The 15997-nt window shown below is 39.7% G+C and overlaps 4 protein-coding genes and 1 non-coding gene across 5 annotated transcripts; 1 reads left to right on the top strand and 4 right to left on the bottom strand.

Moving 5' to 3' along the window:
* Positions 1–2821: 2821 nt before the first annotated feature.
* LOC142625291 (uncharacterized) lies at positions 2822–3271 on the bottom strand. Its single transcript, XM_075798974.1, has one exon. The coding sequence runs from the start codon at positions 3269–3271 to the stop codon at positions 2822–2824; it is 450 nt and encodes a 149-aa protein (XP_075655089.1).
* A 357-nt stretch (positions 3272–3628) lies between these two features.
* On the bottom strand, positions 3629–4279 carry LOC142625289 (uncharacterized). The gene has a single exon (XM_075798973.1). The coding sequence runs from the start codon at positions 4277–4279 to the stop codon at positions 3629–3631; it is 651 nt and encodes a 216-aa protein (XP_075655088.1).
* Positions 4280–8830: 4551 nt separating this feature from the next.
* On the bottom strand, positions 8831–9634 carry LOC142625288 (uncharacterized). The gene has a single exon (XM_075798972.1). The coding sequence runs from the start codon at positions 9632–9634 to the stop codon at positions 8831–8833; it is 804 nt and encodes a 267-aa protein (XP_075655087.1).
* Positions 9635–10862: 1228 nt separating this feature from the next.
* LOC142626522 (small nucleolar RNA R71) lies at positions 10863–10971 on the top strand. Its single transcript, XR_012842518.1, has one exon. It is a non-coding gene; the product is annotated as a small nucleolar RNA R71 (small nucleolar RNA).
* A 3044-nt stretch (positions 10972–14015) lies between these two features.
* On the bottom strand, positions 14016–15553 carry LOC142625287 (uncharacterized). The gene is made up of 3 exons (XM_075798971.1): positions 15170–15553; positions 14642–14864; positions 14016–14374 (listed from the first exon to the last, which is right to left on the bottom strand). Exons 1-3 carry the CDS (start codon positions 15551–15553, stop codon positions 14016–14018), a joined length of 966 nt encoding a protein of 321 aa, XP_075655086.1.
* Positions 15554–15997: the final 444 nt, after the last annotated feature.

Here is a 15997-nt window from a genome sequence, read left to right as displayed (position 1 = left end):
TTCATTTTCGAGGGTAACAACTTAGGCGTTGTCTTGGGTGAATTGTTTCCGTTGCTTCGTCAATCAGTTAACTGGTTCGAGGGTTTGGTGAAGGAGCAAAGCTCAATGTCTGAGGTTAGGTCTAGTGATCTCGAGACTGTGTTATCGTCTAGCGATGACCCCATGGAGGGGGATACGGCCGCCCCGACCCTTAGAGAGGTTAGGGCTTTTCACGCCCTCGTGGAGGCGTGTGGGTTGGTCACTGATACTGTGGGTAGGTTTAGGGATAGGTTTCAATTTCTGAAACGAGTTCGTGTTCGTCGGCCTACTATCGAGGAGAGGGCTTGCCAATTTTTTCCAAGTGAAGTGTGCTTCTACGAGGCCGCTTTCACTTGTGGACTTAGGCTTCCTGTCCATCCGTTTGTGATGGAGCTTTTAGCTTATCTTGGTATTGGTCCTGGGCAACTTATGCCCAATTCGTGGAGAATAGTGGTCAATTGTATGGAAATATAGTTGGCCGCTAACGGGGATATGATCAAGGTGAGTGAACTCGTCTATTTGTATCATTTGAAAGGGTCTAAAGAATGTGGGTATTATGAGTTAGTACCTTGGGAGAGGAGAACTAGGATCGTTAAGGGTTTACCTTCGTCCTTCAGGTACTGGAAGTCCAGATTTTTCTTTGTGTCCGGGGATGATTTTGAGACTCCCTCTAACCGGGATTAGGGTGATATCCCTAGATTGCTTCGTCGGTGGGGAACCCCGACTTTAGGTGTGTCAGTATCCTTTCCTGTCTTTTTTACCTTTGTTGAATCTGCTGCTATCGTCATTAACCCCTTTGATTCTTGTGCAGTTAAAAGGAGGCCTAAGCTCAAAAGCAGGCATAAGGACCGTGTTGAAAAGGCAATTGAGTACTCCCAGGCCATCGACAACTGGGATGATCTAGTAGATCCGTAGACGCTTGCTTTTTACCATCTTGGCCCCGATCTGTTCCCCTACGTTCTGCGGAGCATTGACATTGAAGGAAAGAAGAGTAACCCTTAAGTTCATCAGTCTTGGTCCCCATTTCTATATTTGGTTCTTTTGCTCTTTTACAAGTGTTTCCTTCTTGCAGAAATGACGACGAAGTTTAACAAGGGTATGTATGAGAAGATGCGGTCCAAGAAGGACGAACTACTGTCCAATATTGGAAAAAAGGTGGTCCGTGTTAAGGGGAAGGTTTCCTCCGTCACTCCGACTGCTTCTGCTACTCCAGTTGTTTCTGGCGCTGAGACGACGAGGACGGCTTCTCCTGCCACCTCGATTGAAGAGATCCCGACCCCTGCTTCTAAAAGGCCTTGCACATCTAATAGGGGGAAGGACGATGCTTGCTCATCCACTATCTGGGATGACGAGAGGCTGGCGACGGACAGGGCTCATGGGGTCGTGACTGCGAAGGATCTGAAGGTGTTCTCGGGTTTGCCTCCAAATGAGCTGATGGGTCATCATCTCTATAAGCTCGTCCAGGTAACCCGCTCGTGCTAAGTTATCTTTTTTATTATATAGAGGTTAAATTCCTTCGCGTGTTTCCTTCTCTTTTTCTCATTTTTTTTTTAGGTGTTGGTGGAGACCATTCATCTTTCCTCAGAGTACCTTGCTCAGGGGGCCAAGGTCGAGTCCGCTCTCTCGAATTAAGGTCCTGGAGACGGAGAACTCGAAGTTGAAGAAGGATTTGATAGCTTCGATGGAGATGTTCATTATGCCAGGGAGGAGGTCAAGAAATTAAGCGACGAGCTTAAGGTCGAGCAGCAGCTGGTTTTGGAGAAGGACGAGCAGCTTGCAGCCACTAAGGAGAAGATCAAGGTCGTTGCTTCCAGGGCCATTGAGGGTTTCCAATAGACTAAGGAGTACAACTCCGTGCTCTTCAGCTGGTATTTCAAGGGGTTTGAGCTTTTGAGGAGATACTGTATCTAGCACCCTTCCGGAATAGATTTGGAGACGCTGGACATGGAAGAAGTGGACAAGGAGATTGCTGCTGACGAGGCTGCTCAAGCAATGACCGCTGATGCTCTCGGAGACACTCTTGCCGTTGATACCCCAGTCGTTGAAACCCATGCCCTTGGTGCCCCCACTGATGACGATGTTGTTCTGGACGTTTGAACCTGTCACTTGTGAAAAATTTCCCTTTTTTTTTTGTTTTTTGGTGCCTGATGTGTTTTGGGCTCAAATTCTAGAACAGTTTTAATTTGCTTTTTGAGAAGAATATCTTTAGCCCGGTGTTTATGGGCTTTTAGATGTAAAAACAAAGGTAATTGCCCGTGGTTTTTGGGCTTTTATAACATCGTACTTACTTGCATATGTTGTACTTGTGTGTGCTTCGAGACCCGTCAACCTCTTTGACCCGTTAGTAACTTGTATTCGTCAAGGCTGGATCTTATCTTTTGGCTCAGCCAGTAATGCACATCCGTCTAGGCGGAATCTTATTACTTTAGCCATTTTTTATTATCTTTTCACTTTCGTCAGTAATACACATCCGTCTACACGGAATCTTATTACTTAGGCTTTTTTCTGTTTTGCCTTTATCAGTAATGCACATCCGTCTACGCGAAATCTTATTACTAAGGCTTTTTTCTTTTTCGCCTTCATCAGTAATGCACATCCGTCTACGTGGAATCTTATTACTTAGGCTTTTTCTTAGAGTTTTTGGAGACAATCTCTTGGCTTCGTCGGCAATGTACATCCATCTAGGCGGAATCTTATTGCTTAGCCATATTGGGTTTCCGGGATTTACTGCTGACAAGACTTGTATGAAGACATTAGTTGAATCTTTATTTCATTAATTTTCAGGAATGAGTACATTTTTGTGTTACATCTGTTGATGGTATTTCTTCAAGTGCTCAATGTTCCAGGGTCGTGGGAGCCTCTGCCTGTCTAGGGTTTCCAAGTGATAGCTGCCTTGCCTAGAGTAGTGGACGACTCTGTAAGGTCCTTCCCACATAGGACCGAGCTTTCCTTGGGTGGAATCTTTGGTCGCCGTGGTGACTTTGCGCAAGACGAGGTCGCCTATGTCAAGTCGTCTGAGCTTGACCCTCTTGTTGTAGTACTCGATCATCTTCTGCTGGTACTCCACCGTCTTGCTGGAGGCCTTGTCTTTTATTTCGTCCAGGCAGTCTAGATTGATTCGCAGCTGGTCGTCGTTGTCTTTCTCGCGGAATACTTCTCGCCTGACGCTGGCCACTCCCACCTCAACTGGGATTACCGCCTCAGTGCCATAAGTGAGCCTGAAAGGCGTCTCTCTCGTTGGGGTTCTTGCCATGGTTCTATAGGCCCACAAGACATTGGGCAATTCTTTCGGCCAAGCGCCCTTCGCTTCGTCCAGTCTGGCTTTGATAATTCTAAGCAGTGTTTGGTTCGTCACCTCTGTCTGCCCGTTCGCCTGTGCATGTCCTAGGGAGGAGAATTGGTTCCTGATTCCTAGTCCCGAGCAAAAGTCTTTGAATCCATGGCTGTCGAACTACCGCCCGTTATTTGATATAATCGTCGTTGGAATCCCGAACCTACAAATTATATTCTTCCACACGAAGCTATGAATTTGTGCCTTTTTGATAGTTCCTATTGCTTCTACTTCAACCCACTTTGTGAAGTAATCAATAGCAACGAGCAGGAACCTTACCTATCCTTTTCCTAGGGGCAACGAGTCGACGATATCAATTCCCCATTGTGCGAACGGCCAAGGGGAGGTTATCATTGTCATTTTCTCTACCGGTAGCCGCTGGACATTCCCGAACCTCTGGCACTTATCACACCTCTTGACGAGCTCCACTGCGTCCACCTGCATGGTTGGCCAAAAATATTCTGTTCGAATGACTTTGCTTACTAGAGATCTGGGCCCAGCATGGTCTCCACAAATTTCTTCGTGGACTTCTCGAAGGATGTACTTGGCTTCTTCTTCGTCGACACACTTCAAGTAGGGCATGGAGAAGCCCCTTTTGTATAAGATGTCATTCAGAATCGTAAATCTAGCTGCTCTCATTTTGATCCTCTTAGCCTCTAGGGCGTCGTGAGGAAGGTGCCCATCTTGGAGAAACGACACGATCGGTGCCATCCAGCTATTTACACTCTGGATGGAAAATGTTAGGACTTCTTCGATGCTGGGGAGTTTCTGAATCTCCGTGAGTAATTCCATGTTCGTTGGTTTTTCTTCTGACGAGGCCATCTTCACGATCTCATCTGCTGCCATATTCTGGTCTTTTGGGATCCGAACGAACTCCAACTTATCGAACTCCCAGGCTAGATGTTTCGTCAGCTTGAGGTACTTCTGCATTCTCTCCTCTTTTGCCTCATACTCTTCTCTGATCTACCCTATTGCCAATTTTGAGTCGCTCTAGATGAGCAGGTTCTTAGCCCCAAGTGCTTTCCCGAGTCTCAATCCCGTCAGTATCCCTTCGTACTTGGCCTCGTTGTTGGTTGCCGGGAATTTTAGTTGAACTCCATATCTGAGTTTTTCTCCATCAGGGGTGTTTATGATGACCCCTACTCCCTCCCTCTTTTTAGCTGATGAACCATCGGTCTGGATCGTCCATAGTTTGGTTTCATCATCAAGGCTATCATCTTCGGGGAGGGTGAATTCAACAATGAAGTCCACCAGAGCTTGCGCCTTAATGGCTGTTCTGGGGTGGTATTCGATGTCGAACTGGTTGAGCTCGACCGCCCACTGCACCATTCTCCCAGCTGCCTCGGGCTTGTTCATGGACTTCCTGATGGGCTGGTCCGTCATTACCACAATAGGGTTCGCCTCAAAATACAGACGCAGTTTGCGTGATGCTACTATTAAGGCGAACACAATCTTTTCAATCCAAGGGTACCGCGCTTCAGCTCCTTGGAGGGCTTGGCTGATGTAATAGACTGGTAACTATTTCTTGTCCTCTTCTAGAATCAGGGTTGCACTTACAGCCGAGGCTGACGCTGCCAGGTACAAATATAGATTCTCTCCTTCCTTGGACGGACTCAGGAGGGGTGGATTGCTCAGATAGCGTTTAAGTTCTTTAAATGCTGCTTCACATTCTTCAGTCCATGCAAAAGCTTTCTTCAATGTCTTGAAGAAGGGCAGGCATTTGTCCGTAGCTCTAGAGACGAATCTGTTGAGGGCTGCGATTCTTCCTGTCAGTTTTTGGACCTCCTTGATGGTCTTGGGTGTTGTGAAATTTTAAAATACTCGCAAGTGTACGAACCGTACCGAAGTATAGTTTGACAAGAACGAGGTCGAACCCACAAGGACTTGAATGAATGTAGGAAAATTAATTAAATCTTAACCAAATTAATCATAATCTAGTTTAATAAAAATTGGTTGTTTTGAAAGTAAATAAACTAAGCAAATAATAAAGTTAAGCAAATAGTTAAACTAAGCAAAAGATATAAAACAATAAAAAGATGTAAACAATCAAGGGAAAGGAATTAAAGTTTTGGAATCCGCCTTGTAAGTCATATCAGCATATATTTATGATCATTAATTTTTCCCAACTACTACATGATAATCTAGAAATCAATCTTGCTATCATGAAAAATATTCTCATTAAAATCCTTATTTTAAAAATCAAAAGCATGTTCTTCTTCGCTTCTTAAGTATAAAATCAAATCATCAATTGTATCTATAGCCAAACAAATCACAAGATATATCCAATTCTAAAAATCAAATCATAAATTGTATCCATTGACAGATAAATCACAAACGATATATAATTTTATAATCAAGAAATAATAAACCAAGCATTCAATTAATTAAGACAAATCCTAAATCATGAGAAAAACATGATTAAACTCATATCTAGAATCTCATCTTAGTCAATTGATATGAAGCAAGAACAATTTAAATCATTAAAGAACAACTATTGTGAGAAAAATCAAATCACATAAATATTACTAATAATCTTTAACAAGGTTTCATCCTCAACCATAATTATAAATTTAGCTACTCATATACTCATAGTAATTAAAATAAAACACAAGAATAAAATACTAAACATTAAACTAGACAAATAAAATAAAACTAACTATTATGGAAGAAAACCAAAGAAGTAGTCACACTCTCTATGTTCAGCCCCCAACCCTAGCATTAGCCCCCATTGAATTTTGCCCTAAAGAGCCTTTAAATAGGTCAAGGAATCCTATTACAAGTTGAATTCCCGTTTGGGAAAAATTCCAGATTTTTAGGCTCCACTTAACTAACAATTTTGGCCAATTTAACGTCAAAATTCGGACTTTTGGTAAACTAAAAAGTTGTAGCCCTTGAAGTTAAATTTTCAGAAAAACTTGAATCATCTTGATTGGACGTCTGAGCCGAAAGTTATGTCAAAAATACTAACTGATGTGCAGGCTGAAATCTTAATCCGAATTGAACTTGGATTTTATGCAAATTTCCTTTGATTCCCTACTCCAATTAGACTTAAATTTAATTGGGTTGACCTTGTTTAACTTCATCATGGCCCTTGTAAAAGTAAAATCCATTAGCTTTCTACTTTGCACAAATCCACTTATTTAATTCCATTCTCCTACAAAAGACAAATTCACGCAATAAGATTTAATTAAGCACAAAATTGATTATTCACCATTATTCCAAAATCAAATATATAATGCACGAATTACCTCAAAATAAGTATGATAATACTTTCTAACAATGATATATATATATATATATATATGTAAAATTAAACTATTATCAATGCACATCAAATACCCCCAAACCTACATTTTGCTAGTTCTCGAGCAAAACAAATAAAGAGTAAAACAAAAAAAAGAAAAAGAAAATCCTAACTAATCCACTTTCGCTGGAATTTTCGATTGCATTTAGCGAATGCAACGAGCCTTTAAACCCCTAGCTTATACTAGTGGAAAAATTGTAGTCTCGTGAGGGTTTGCAGGGAATATAGCCACAAAATTCTGAGAATGAATACTAAAATAAACAAAACAAAGAAAATCAAACATTTTTTTTTTCAATTGCCTTTTGCAAAGAGGATTAGTTCAAGTTCAAAAACATTATAAATGCTAAAGAAATATCTCATGCCATCAAAACTAAATTTGAGTGAAAAGTGGTAGCCAACCCAAACATACTCTTAGTTTTAGAATAAACTTGACTAGACTCTCTATTTGAAAGTATGCTTCAACTCAAATCTTTCTGGTGTTATCATTCAACAAATGAAATCACTTTGAAATGGGGTGTAACACTCTCAACAACATATGTGAGCGGAATAATGTAAGCAAAATCAAATACCTCACATATAAATCACATGAAAAACACTTAATTAAGAAAGAACAAGTAGTCTCATGAAAGGATGCCAAAAATATTTATACCGCCCCTTTTTCTTCTCAGTCATATCAATATCTGAACTACACAATCTTCAAGATCAAATAAGGACTTTATTAGGACGTAATGTAGGGTAAAAGCAAAGGGAATGAAATAAAAATGGGTGAAAGTAAATATAAGAAGTGTTTTCAAGATAGTTGGAATGTCAACACTTTTTGGAATTTCCATTCAACATTTTTTTTTTCAACTCTTCTTCTTCAAAGTAGTACTCCTTCCTTACATCTCGCTTCTCAAAATTTGATAAGAACCCTTTTTTATTTTCTTCTTTTTGACACTTTTCCTCTTTTTTTTCTTTTTTCCTTGTTCTTGATTTTTTTTTCTTTCTTTGACTTCTTTTTTTCTGACTTCTTTGAATTCTCACACAAACCACCATATTGAAACAAACTGATCAAATTCTATCTTGAAACACTATGGATAAAGGCTTTAAGAAAGAAAGGCTAATTAAAAGGCTCAACGGGGTAACTAGCGATAATGTATCAAGAAAGAAAAAGAAAAACACATATATGGCTCAAAGTACACAAAAATGGCCTAATCTCATCTCTCAAAGACTAGTATAGTTCATTCAACATCAATGACTTCAAAAGATTCAAGTGTGGCATAAAATTTAATAAAAAAAATTTCTTGGCCAAAAGAAAGAACAATGAGACTACAACAAGGGAAACATGTTATGCACTTCCAAATGAACTTTAAGATTAGAAACAATAATTAGCCCTCAAAAAATAATGATTGGCTCAAAACTCACAAGGGTTACAGTCTCCACATTGTTATCATCAAGATTTTCTAATCATTTTTATCCTTTAACAAGAAATTGTGTTTGAGTGGCTACGTGCATGTGCAATGAATTGAGCATGAAAGCACTGAAATTATTTAAGCAGGAGTAGTATAACAAACTCAAAACATAGACCTCAAGCTAGGCAAAAGATTTTTTTTTTTTAACACAACTAAACAAAACAAAACAAAAAGATAGAAATCTATATACATCCCCCCCAAACCTAAACCAAACATTGTCCTCAATGTTAAAAATGATACTCTCAAATCTATGTCTTGAATGAAAAGAGAGCAAAAAAATTAATATGCAACATGAGAACCAAGTAGTAACAAGTAAGGTAAGGAGAAGGAGGAGACGTACCTTGATCAAGCTGATTGTTATAAATTTTAATTTCTATCAAATATCAGCTAGAACAAAAGAGAATAACACTAAACAAGAAAATAAACACAAATATTAATCTAAAAACAGAAAATAAACAAGAAAAAGATATTTTTTTTTTTTTGCAAAAAAATTCAACACAACTAGAGATCAATCCTGATAAACAGGACCATCCAACCCTCAACAACTCCATGGAGATAAATAATGCATATTATGAATGGATTAGTCCAATGAGATTGTAACTTACCTAGATCAAAAACATGTTGGGAAGCTTTTGTAGTGTCTTCCAAGTGAATTCTTTGCATAACCATAGAAGAACTAATACTCTTAATATCAGCAATTTTCCAACCTATAGCTTCTTTGTGTTCTTAAGGTATACTTATCAAGTGGTGTTCCCAAAAGTTATCCAACTTTGGCGGTTCTACAATAGATGGGAATGGAGATGAAGAAAGTAGAAAAGGGACCACTTTTGGTTGCCAGCTATCAGTACTTAAGAGAGGAACAGAATCCAATAATGCATTGACTTCCTCAATTGATTTTTCAATATCCAAGTTGCAATAAAAAAGGGTTAAGCAATCCTTTAAGGGATCCTCACAACTTGATTGTATAAGAGTATCATGGACTAGACTCTCAATCATGTCAACCTCATAGATATCCTCATTGTCTAGCACTTGTTTACTTATGTCAAAGATATTAAGCTCAACAGTCATATTTCCAAAAGAAATCTTCATCACACCACTTCGACAATTGATCAAAGCATTGGATGTGGCTAAGAAAAGGCAACCTAAAATGACATGGATTTGTGTATTGGCATTTAGAGCAGGCTCAGTGTCTAGCACAACAAAATCAATAAGAAAATAGAATGCATCCACCTTAATTAGCACATCCTCAACAATACCTCTAGGGATTTTCACAGACTTATCAGCTAATTGAAGTGTCATGGTTGTTGGTTTTAACTCCCCCAAACCTAGCTGTAAATAAACTGAATATGGCATTAAGTTCACACTTGCCCCCAAATCTAGCAAAGCTCGCTCAATGAGATGATCCCCAATCTTGCATGAAATTATAGGACATCCTTGGTCCTTACATTTTACTGGATATTTATTCTGAATGATTGAACTGACTTGCTCGGTCAAAAATGCCTTTTTAGGGACATTTTTCTTTTTCTTCATTGTCACAAGATCTTTTAGAAACTTGGCATAAGCAGGAACTTGCTGAATTGCATCAAGAAATGGAATGTTTATCTGCACTTGCTTAAAAACCTCTAAAATGTCTCCAAATTGTGCACTTTCTTGAGGACTGATTCACCTTTAAGGAAATGGAGCTTTAGGAACAAACCTCTTATCAAGGGGGAAACTAAGATCCTGAATTGGAATGGAGGTTGGGTTGTCCTTCTTTTCTCCATGATCATCATGTGAACTATGAGTATCTTTTTCCTTTAACACAATATTTTCATCGTCCTTCATTTCTGGCATTTTCACTTGATTATCAACTTGCTTACCAGACCTAAGGGTAGTAATAGACTGAACATGTTCTTGTCCATGAGTAGAACTAGAAGAACCATTGATGGCATACTGTCCTTTTGGATTAGGTATAGGTTGACTAGGAAATTTTCCTTTTTCCCTCTCTCCAACTTGGGTTGCTAACTGGCCAATTTGATTTTTCAACTTTGAAATAGCTTGAGTATTCAAATGGGTGGAACTTTTTATCTCTTGAATGGCTTGGCTAGTTGATTGCATGAAAGTTTTGAGAGACTCCTCCAAAGATGATTATTGTTTTGATGGTGCTACAAACTGAGGGGGTGACTGAGGAATGGGAGGATATGCTTGAGTGGGTGGACGAAATTGACTTTGTTGATGCACTTGTTGTCCACCTACATTTGTGGGAGGCTGATTTTGCCTCCATGAGAAATTAGGATGGTTCCTCCAATTTGGATTGTATGTCTCTGAAAATGGACTAACAAATGGTTTTCCATAATTATTCAGTGAATTTGCTTGCTCAGTATAAAAATCAAGGTACCCAACTACAGAGGGACACATTTGTGTTGTATGCACAGGACTTGCACAAATAGAGCATGTTTCACTTTGAACTTGATTGACAGAATTCATCCCTCTACCTAAAGCTAAAGTCTCAACCTTACGAGTGAGATTGTCCAACCTAGCTTTTATGTCTAAATCTTAACTAACTTCATACAATCCTCCTTTCTTAATTGCAGGGGCAGATCTCTCTTTACGATTGGAAAAATCCCATTATTGTGAACTTTCAGAAAAATTCTCAAGAAATTTGTATGCCTCATAATCTACAAGACTCAAAAATCCACCACCATTCATGGACTCAATCATGTTACGATTTGTCTGAGTCAAACCATTATAAAAATATTGAACTAGTCTCCATGTTTCAAAACCATGATGGGGACACTTTAAGATCAAGTCCATAAATCTCTCCCAACTCTCATAAAATTTCTCTTGTTCATCCTGATAAAAATCTGCAATTTCTCTCCTCAAAGCATTGGTCTTGGCCATTGGGAAAAATTTAGAGAGGAATTTTGTGACCAATAGTTCCCATGAAGTGATAGATCCAGGTGACAAAGAATTAAGCCATGATTTTGCCTTATCCTTCAAGGAGAAAGGGAATAAACGCAAGCGAACAGAGTCATCAGTGAAATTCTGGAACTTACAAGTAGCACAAATCTCAAGAAAATTCTTCACATGCATATAAGGATCTTCTCTATCCAATCTATGAAAAGTAGGCAGAAGATGGATTATCTGTGGCTTTAACTCAAAATGTGCAGCAGTAGTTGCAGGCAATACTATGCAAGATGGAGGGTTGGTGGTTATGGGTGAGAACAACTCCCTAAGAGTTTTTGAATCATCTTCTGTTTCTCCCATTGCGGATGAATAATCAAAACTAACAAGATGATTATCTTTATCATGTATCCAAGTTCTCATACACCATGCACAAAGAAATAATTTTTTTTTTGTTTTTTTTTTTTTAAATAAAATTTAACTACAACTAGTAGAAGAAAAAATTCAATTAAGACCTAATTTTTTTTCCTAACCAAGTCCTCGGCAACGGCGCCAAAAACTTGTTGTGAAATTTTAAAATACTCGCAAGTGTACGAACCGTACCAAAGTATAGTTTGACAAGAACGAGGTCGAACCCACAGGGACTTGAATGAACGTAGAAATATTAATTAAATCTTAATGAAATTAATCCTAATCTAGTTTAATAAAAATTGGTTGTTTTGAAAGTAAATAAACTAAGCAAATAATAAAGTTAAGCAAATAGTTAAACTAAGCAAAAGATATAAAACAATAAAAGGATGTAAACAATCAAGGGAAAGGAATTAAGGTTTTGGAATCCGCCTTGTAAGTCATATTAGCATATATTTTTTATCATTAATTTTTCCCAATTACTACATGATAATCTAGAAATCAATCTTGCTATCATGGAAAATATTCTCATTAAAAGCCTTATTTTAAAAATCAAAAGCATGTTCTTCTTCGCTTCTTAAATATAAAATCAAATCATCAATTGTATCTATAGCCAAACAAATCACAAGATATATCCAATTCTAAAAATCAAATTATAAATTGTATCCATTGACAGATAAATCACAAGCGATATCTAATTTTATAATAAAAAATTAATAAACCAAGCATTCAATTAATTAAGACAAATCCTAAATCATGAGAAAAACATGATTGAACTCATATCTAGAATCTCATCTTAGTCAATTGATATGAAGCAAGAACAATTTAAATCATTAAAGAACAACTATTGTGGAAAAAATCAAATCACATAAATATTACTAATAACCTTTAACAAGATTTCATCCTCAACCCTAATTATAAATTTAGCTACTCATATACTCATAGTAATTAAAATAAAATACAAGAATAAAATACTAAACATTAAACTAGACAAATAATATAAAACTAACTATTATGGAAGAAAACCAAAGAAGTAGTCACACTCTCTATGTTCAGCCCCCAACCCTAGCATTAGCTCCCATTGAATTTGGCCCTAAAGAGCCTTTAAATAGGTCAAGGAATCCTATTACAAGTTGAATTCCCGTTTGGGGAAAATTTCAGATTTTTAGGCTTCACTTAACCGACAATTTTGGCCCCTTTAACGTCAGAATTCGGACTTTTGGTAAACTACAAAGTTGTAGCCCTTTAAGTTAACTTTCCATCCCAACTTGAATCATCTCGATTGGACATCTGAGCCGAAAGTTATGCCAAAAATACTAACTAATATGTAGGCTGGAATCCTAATCCAAATTGAACTTGGATTTGATGCAAATTTCCTTTGATTCCCTACTCCAATTGGACTTAAATTTAATTGGGTTGGCCTCTTTAACTTCATCATGGCCCTTGTAAAAGTAAAGTTCATTAACTTTCTTCTTTGCACAAATTCACTTATTTAATTTCATTCTCCTACAAAAGACAAATTCACGCAATAAGATTTAATTAAGCACAAAATTGATTATTCACCATTATTCCAAAACCAAATAAAAAATGCATGAATTACCTCAAAATAAGTATGATAATGCTTTCTAACAATGATATAAATATGCAAAATTAAGCTATTATTAATGCACATCATTGGGTGACGTCATGTCTAGGATGGCTCATACCTTCTCCGGGTTGGCCTCTATACCCCTTTGGGACACGACGAATCCCAAGAACTGCCCTGAGGTTACGTCGAAGACACACTTGCTAGGATTTAGCTTCATCCGGTATTCTCTGAGGGTAGCAAATGTTTCCTTTAAGTCTTCCAGGTGAGCATATCATCCACATGCACCTCTATGTTTCTGCCGATCTGCTTACTGAACATCTTGTTTACTAGCCTTTGGTATGTTGCTCCTGTATTCTTCAGCCCGAATGGCATCACCTGATAGCAATAGAGCCCTTGACTTGTGACGAAAGCAGTCTTTTCTTAGTCTTCCTCAGCCATCTTTATCTGGTTGTATCCTGAAAATGCATCCATGATCGTTAGTAACTTATGCCCGGCCGTAGAATCTACCAGTTGGTCTATCCTTAGTAGAGGGAAGCTGTCATTCGGGCAAGCCTTGTTCAGGTCCGTGAAATCCACACACATTCTCCATTTTCCATTCGATTTCCTCACCAGCACGACGTTGGCCAGCCACTTAGGGTAGTAAACCTCCCGAATGAAACCAGCTTGCAATAGCTTGTTAACTTCGTCAGTGATCACTTGGTTTCGTTCAGGGGCAAAGACTCGTCGTCTTTGTTGAACGGGCCTTTTTCCCAGATCCACGTTCAACCTGTGCTGGATGACTTCAGGGGATATACCAGGCATATCCTCGTGACTCCATGCGAAGACATCCATGTTTTCCCTGAGGAACTAAATGAGTTTTGTCCTCATCTTGGGGCTTAAGGCAGTTCCTATCCTCGTCATCTTAGTTGTTTCTCCTTCAGCCAATTCTACTGCTTCCAGAGCTTCTACTTTGTCCTCTTTTTCCTGCTCAATTGTCCACATATGGTTTTCCTTCGTAGTTAGGACAGCCTGGTAGCATTCCCTGGCTAAGACCTAATCTCCTTTCACCTTACCGACACCATCTTCAGTTGGAAATTTCACCTTTAGGCAGTAGGTGGATGTAGCCGCCTTCCATCGGTTAAGCGTAGGTCTTCCAATAATCATATTATAGGAGGAAGGGCAGTCCACTACCAGGAAGTCCAATTGACGGGTCAACTGCCTCGGGTAAGTCCCTATTGTGACTTTCAACGTTGCTATGCCTTTAGGGTATACCCTGTCCCCACTGAAGCTGACAAGGGGGGAGTCAAACGGGCATAGTCTCCCAGGATCTAGCTTCAGCTGCTGGAAGGCCGATAAATACATGATGTCGGCGGAGCTTCCGTTGTCTGCAAGGATCCTTTTGGTATTGAACCCTTTGATTGTGAGCGATATGACCAAAGGGTCATTATGTGGCTACTTCACTCCCCTAGCATCCTCCTCGTTGAAAGATATGTCCTGGTTCGTCCGTCTCTGCTTGAACAGGGACATCATATGGACGCTGTTCACCTACCTCTAGCAGGCTTTCTTAAGGGATTTGAGTGATCCTCTTGTGAACGGCCCCCCCGCGATCGTGCTTATCTCCCCGATCACCTCCTAGGGTGGTTGGGATGGACGATTCTCATTTTTGGACGAGGATTTACGCTGGCTTCTATTGCTGTCCCTGAACCTGCTGGATCCTCCCTTTTTCACATATTTCTGCAATTTCCCCTTCTGTATCAGCTCTTCTATTTGTCCTTTCAAGTCTCGGCAATCCTCCGTGTAGTGGCCATGATCCTTGTGGAATTGGCAGTATTTGTTCTTGTCGTGCACATTAGGAGACGAATGCAAAGGTCTCGACCACTGGAGGATGTGCTCGTCCTTAATCTGCGTTAAGATTTTGTCAACAGGCATAATTAAAGGGGTGAATATTACCGTCCGTGTCGCTTTTTCTTCTTTGCATTTGTCTCCTTCACTTCCTCGACGGCTTGGGCGCTCCCTCTTTTGCCCCCTACGTTCATCTTCATTCCTTCCGTCCTTTCTTCGTCCACTATGGTTGCCAGTGCGTCCTCGGCATTCATGTACTTTTGGGCCTTTAGAAGCATCTCTGCCATCGTCCGAGGCGAATTCTTTGCCAGCGAGACGACGAACTCTCTAGACCTAAGCCCTGCTTTAAATGTTGTTAGTTGTACCTTGTCGCCTGCGTCATCCACTTCTAGGGTTTCTCGAGTGAAGCATTTCACGTATGACCGCAAGGTTTCCCTCTCCCCTTGCTTAATAGTGAGTAGGTGATCCGCTGGTCTCTTAGGACGTTGCCCTCCGACGAAATGGCATAGAAAGGCGTTACTTAACTGCTCAAAGCTGTCATTGGATGAGGTGGGCAGTCTCGTGAACCCTCTTGCAGCTCCCTTCAGCGTAGTAGGGAAGGAACGACACATTATTTCATCAGGGGGCTGTTGAAGGCCCAGTGTCATCTTGAAGGTATTAAAGTGATCTTGGGGATCCTTAAGCCCATCAAAAGGCTCAAGTTGAGGCAACCAAAACTTTGCTGGCACTGGTCGTTCTAAGACTGCCATGGTAAAAGGAGAATCCGTTGCCCTGACCATTCTATCTAGGCTCCGATCCGTCTTCTCCTTGATGACATTTCTCAATTCGTCCATCTTCTTTCTCATTTCCTAGAGGAGATCAGAATGTTGTTCCTCTAGAGTAATGGTCCTTCGTCAGTCACTTCTCCCATGGCTGTCCCCTTCATCCTCTTGGATAGCTCTTGATCGGTTCTTTTCCTGCTGAAGCCTTTGTCTCATTTCTTGATTTTGTCTGGTGAGTTCTTCGACGGTGGCCGCAAGAGCTTGAACTTGCTGAGCCAAGGCCGCTGAATCCTGGTTGGATTCCATCTGGATATCGAAGTTAGTAGAAACTATGTTTTCGAATCGTAGTACGAGAACGTCATTTCCCATAGACGGCGCCAAACTGATGAAGCAAAAGTTCGTCAGTTGCTATGAGTTCGTCCAGACAGAGGC

Source organism: Castanea sativa, chromosome 2 (assembly GCF_040712315.1).
Source record: "Castanea sativa cultivar Marrone di Chiusa Pesio chromosome 2, ASM4071231v1".
Lineage (NCBI taxonomy): Eukaryota > Viridiplantae > Streptophyta > Magnoliopsida > Fagales > Fagaceae > Castanea > Castanea sativa.
Note: the sequence above shows the minus strand (reverse complement) of the source record. Positions and strands in the feature narration are given on the sequence as shown.

Excerpts from the sequence above, each read along its gene's own strand:
- LOC142625288 (XM_075798972.1), bottom strand. The coding sequence starts at position 9,634 with ATGAAGAAAAAGAAAAATGTCCCTAAAAAGGCATTTTTGACCGAGCAA.
- LOC142625289 (XM_075798973.1), bottom strand. The coding sequence starts at position 4,279 with ATGCAGAAGTACCTCAAGCTGACGAAACATCTAGCCTGGGAGTTCGAT.
- LOC142625291 (XM_075798974.1), bottom strand. The coding sequence starts at position 3,271 with ATGGCAAGAACCCCAACGAGAGAGACGCCTTTCAGGCTCACTTATGGC.
- LOC142625287 (XM_075798971.1), bottom strand. The coding sequence starts at position 15,553 with ATGGCAGTCTTAGAACGACCAGTGCCAGCAAAGTTTTGGTTGCCTCAA. Across the intron at positions 14,865-15,169 it reads TGGATGACGCAGGCGACAAG|ATTAAGGACGAGCACATCCT; the intron begins GTACAACTAACA and ends ATCTTAACGCAG. Across the intron at positions 14,375-14,641 it reads GGACAGCAATAGAAGCCAGC|GGTTCAATACCAAAAGGATC; the intron begins GTAAATCCTCGT and ends TCACAATCAAAG.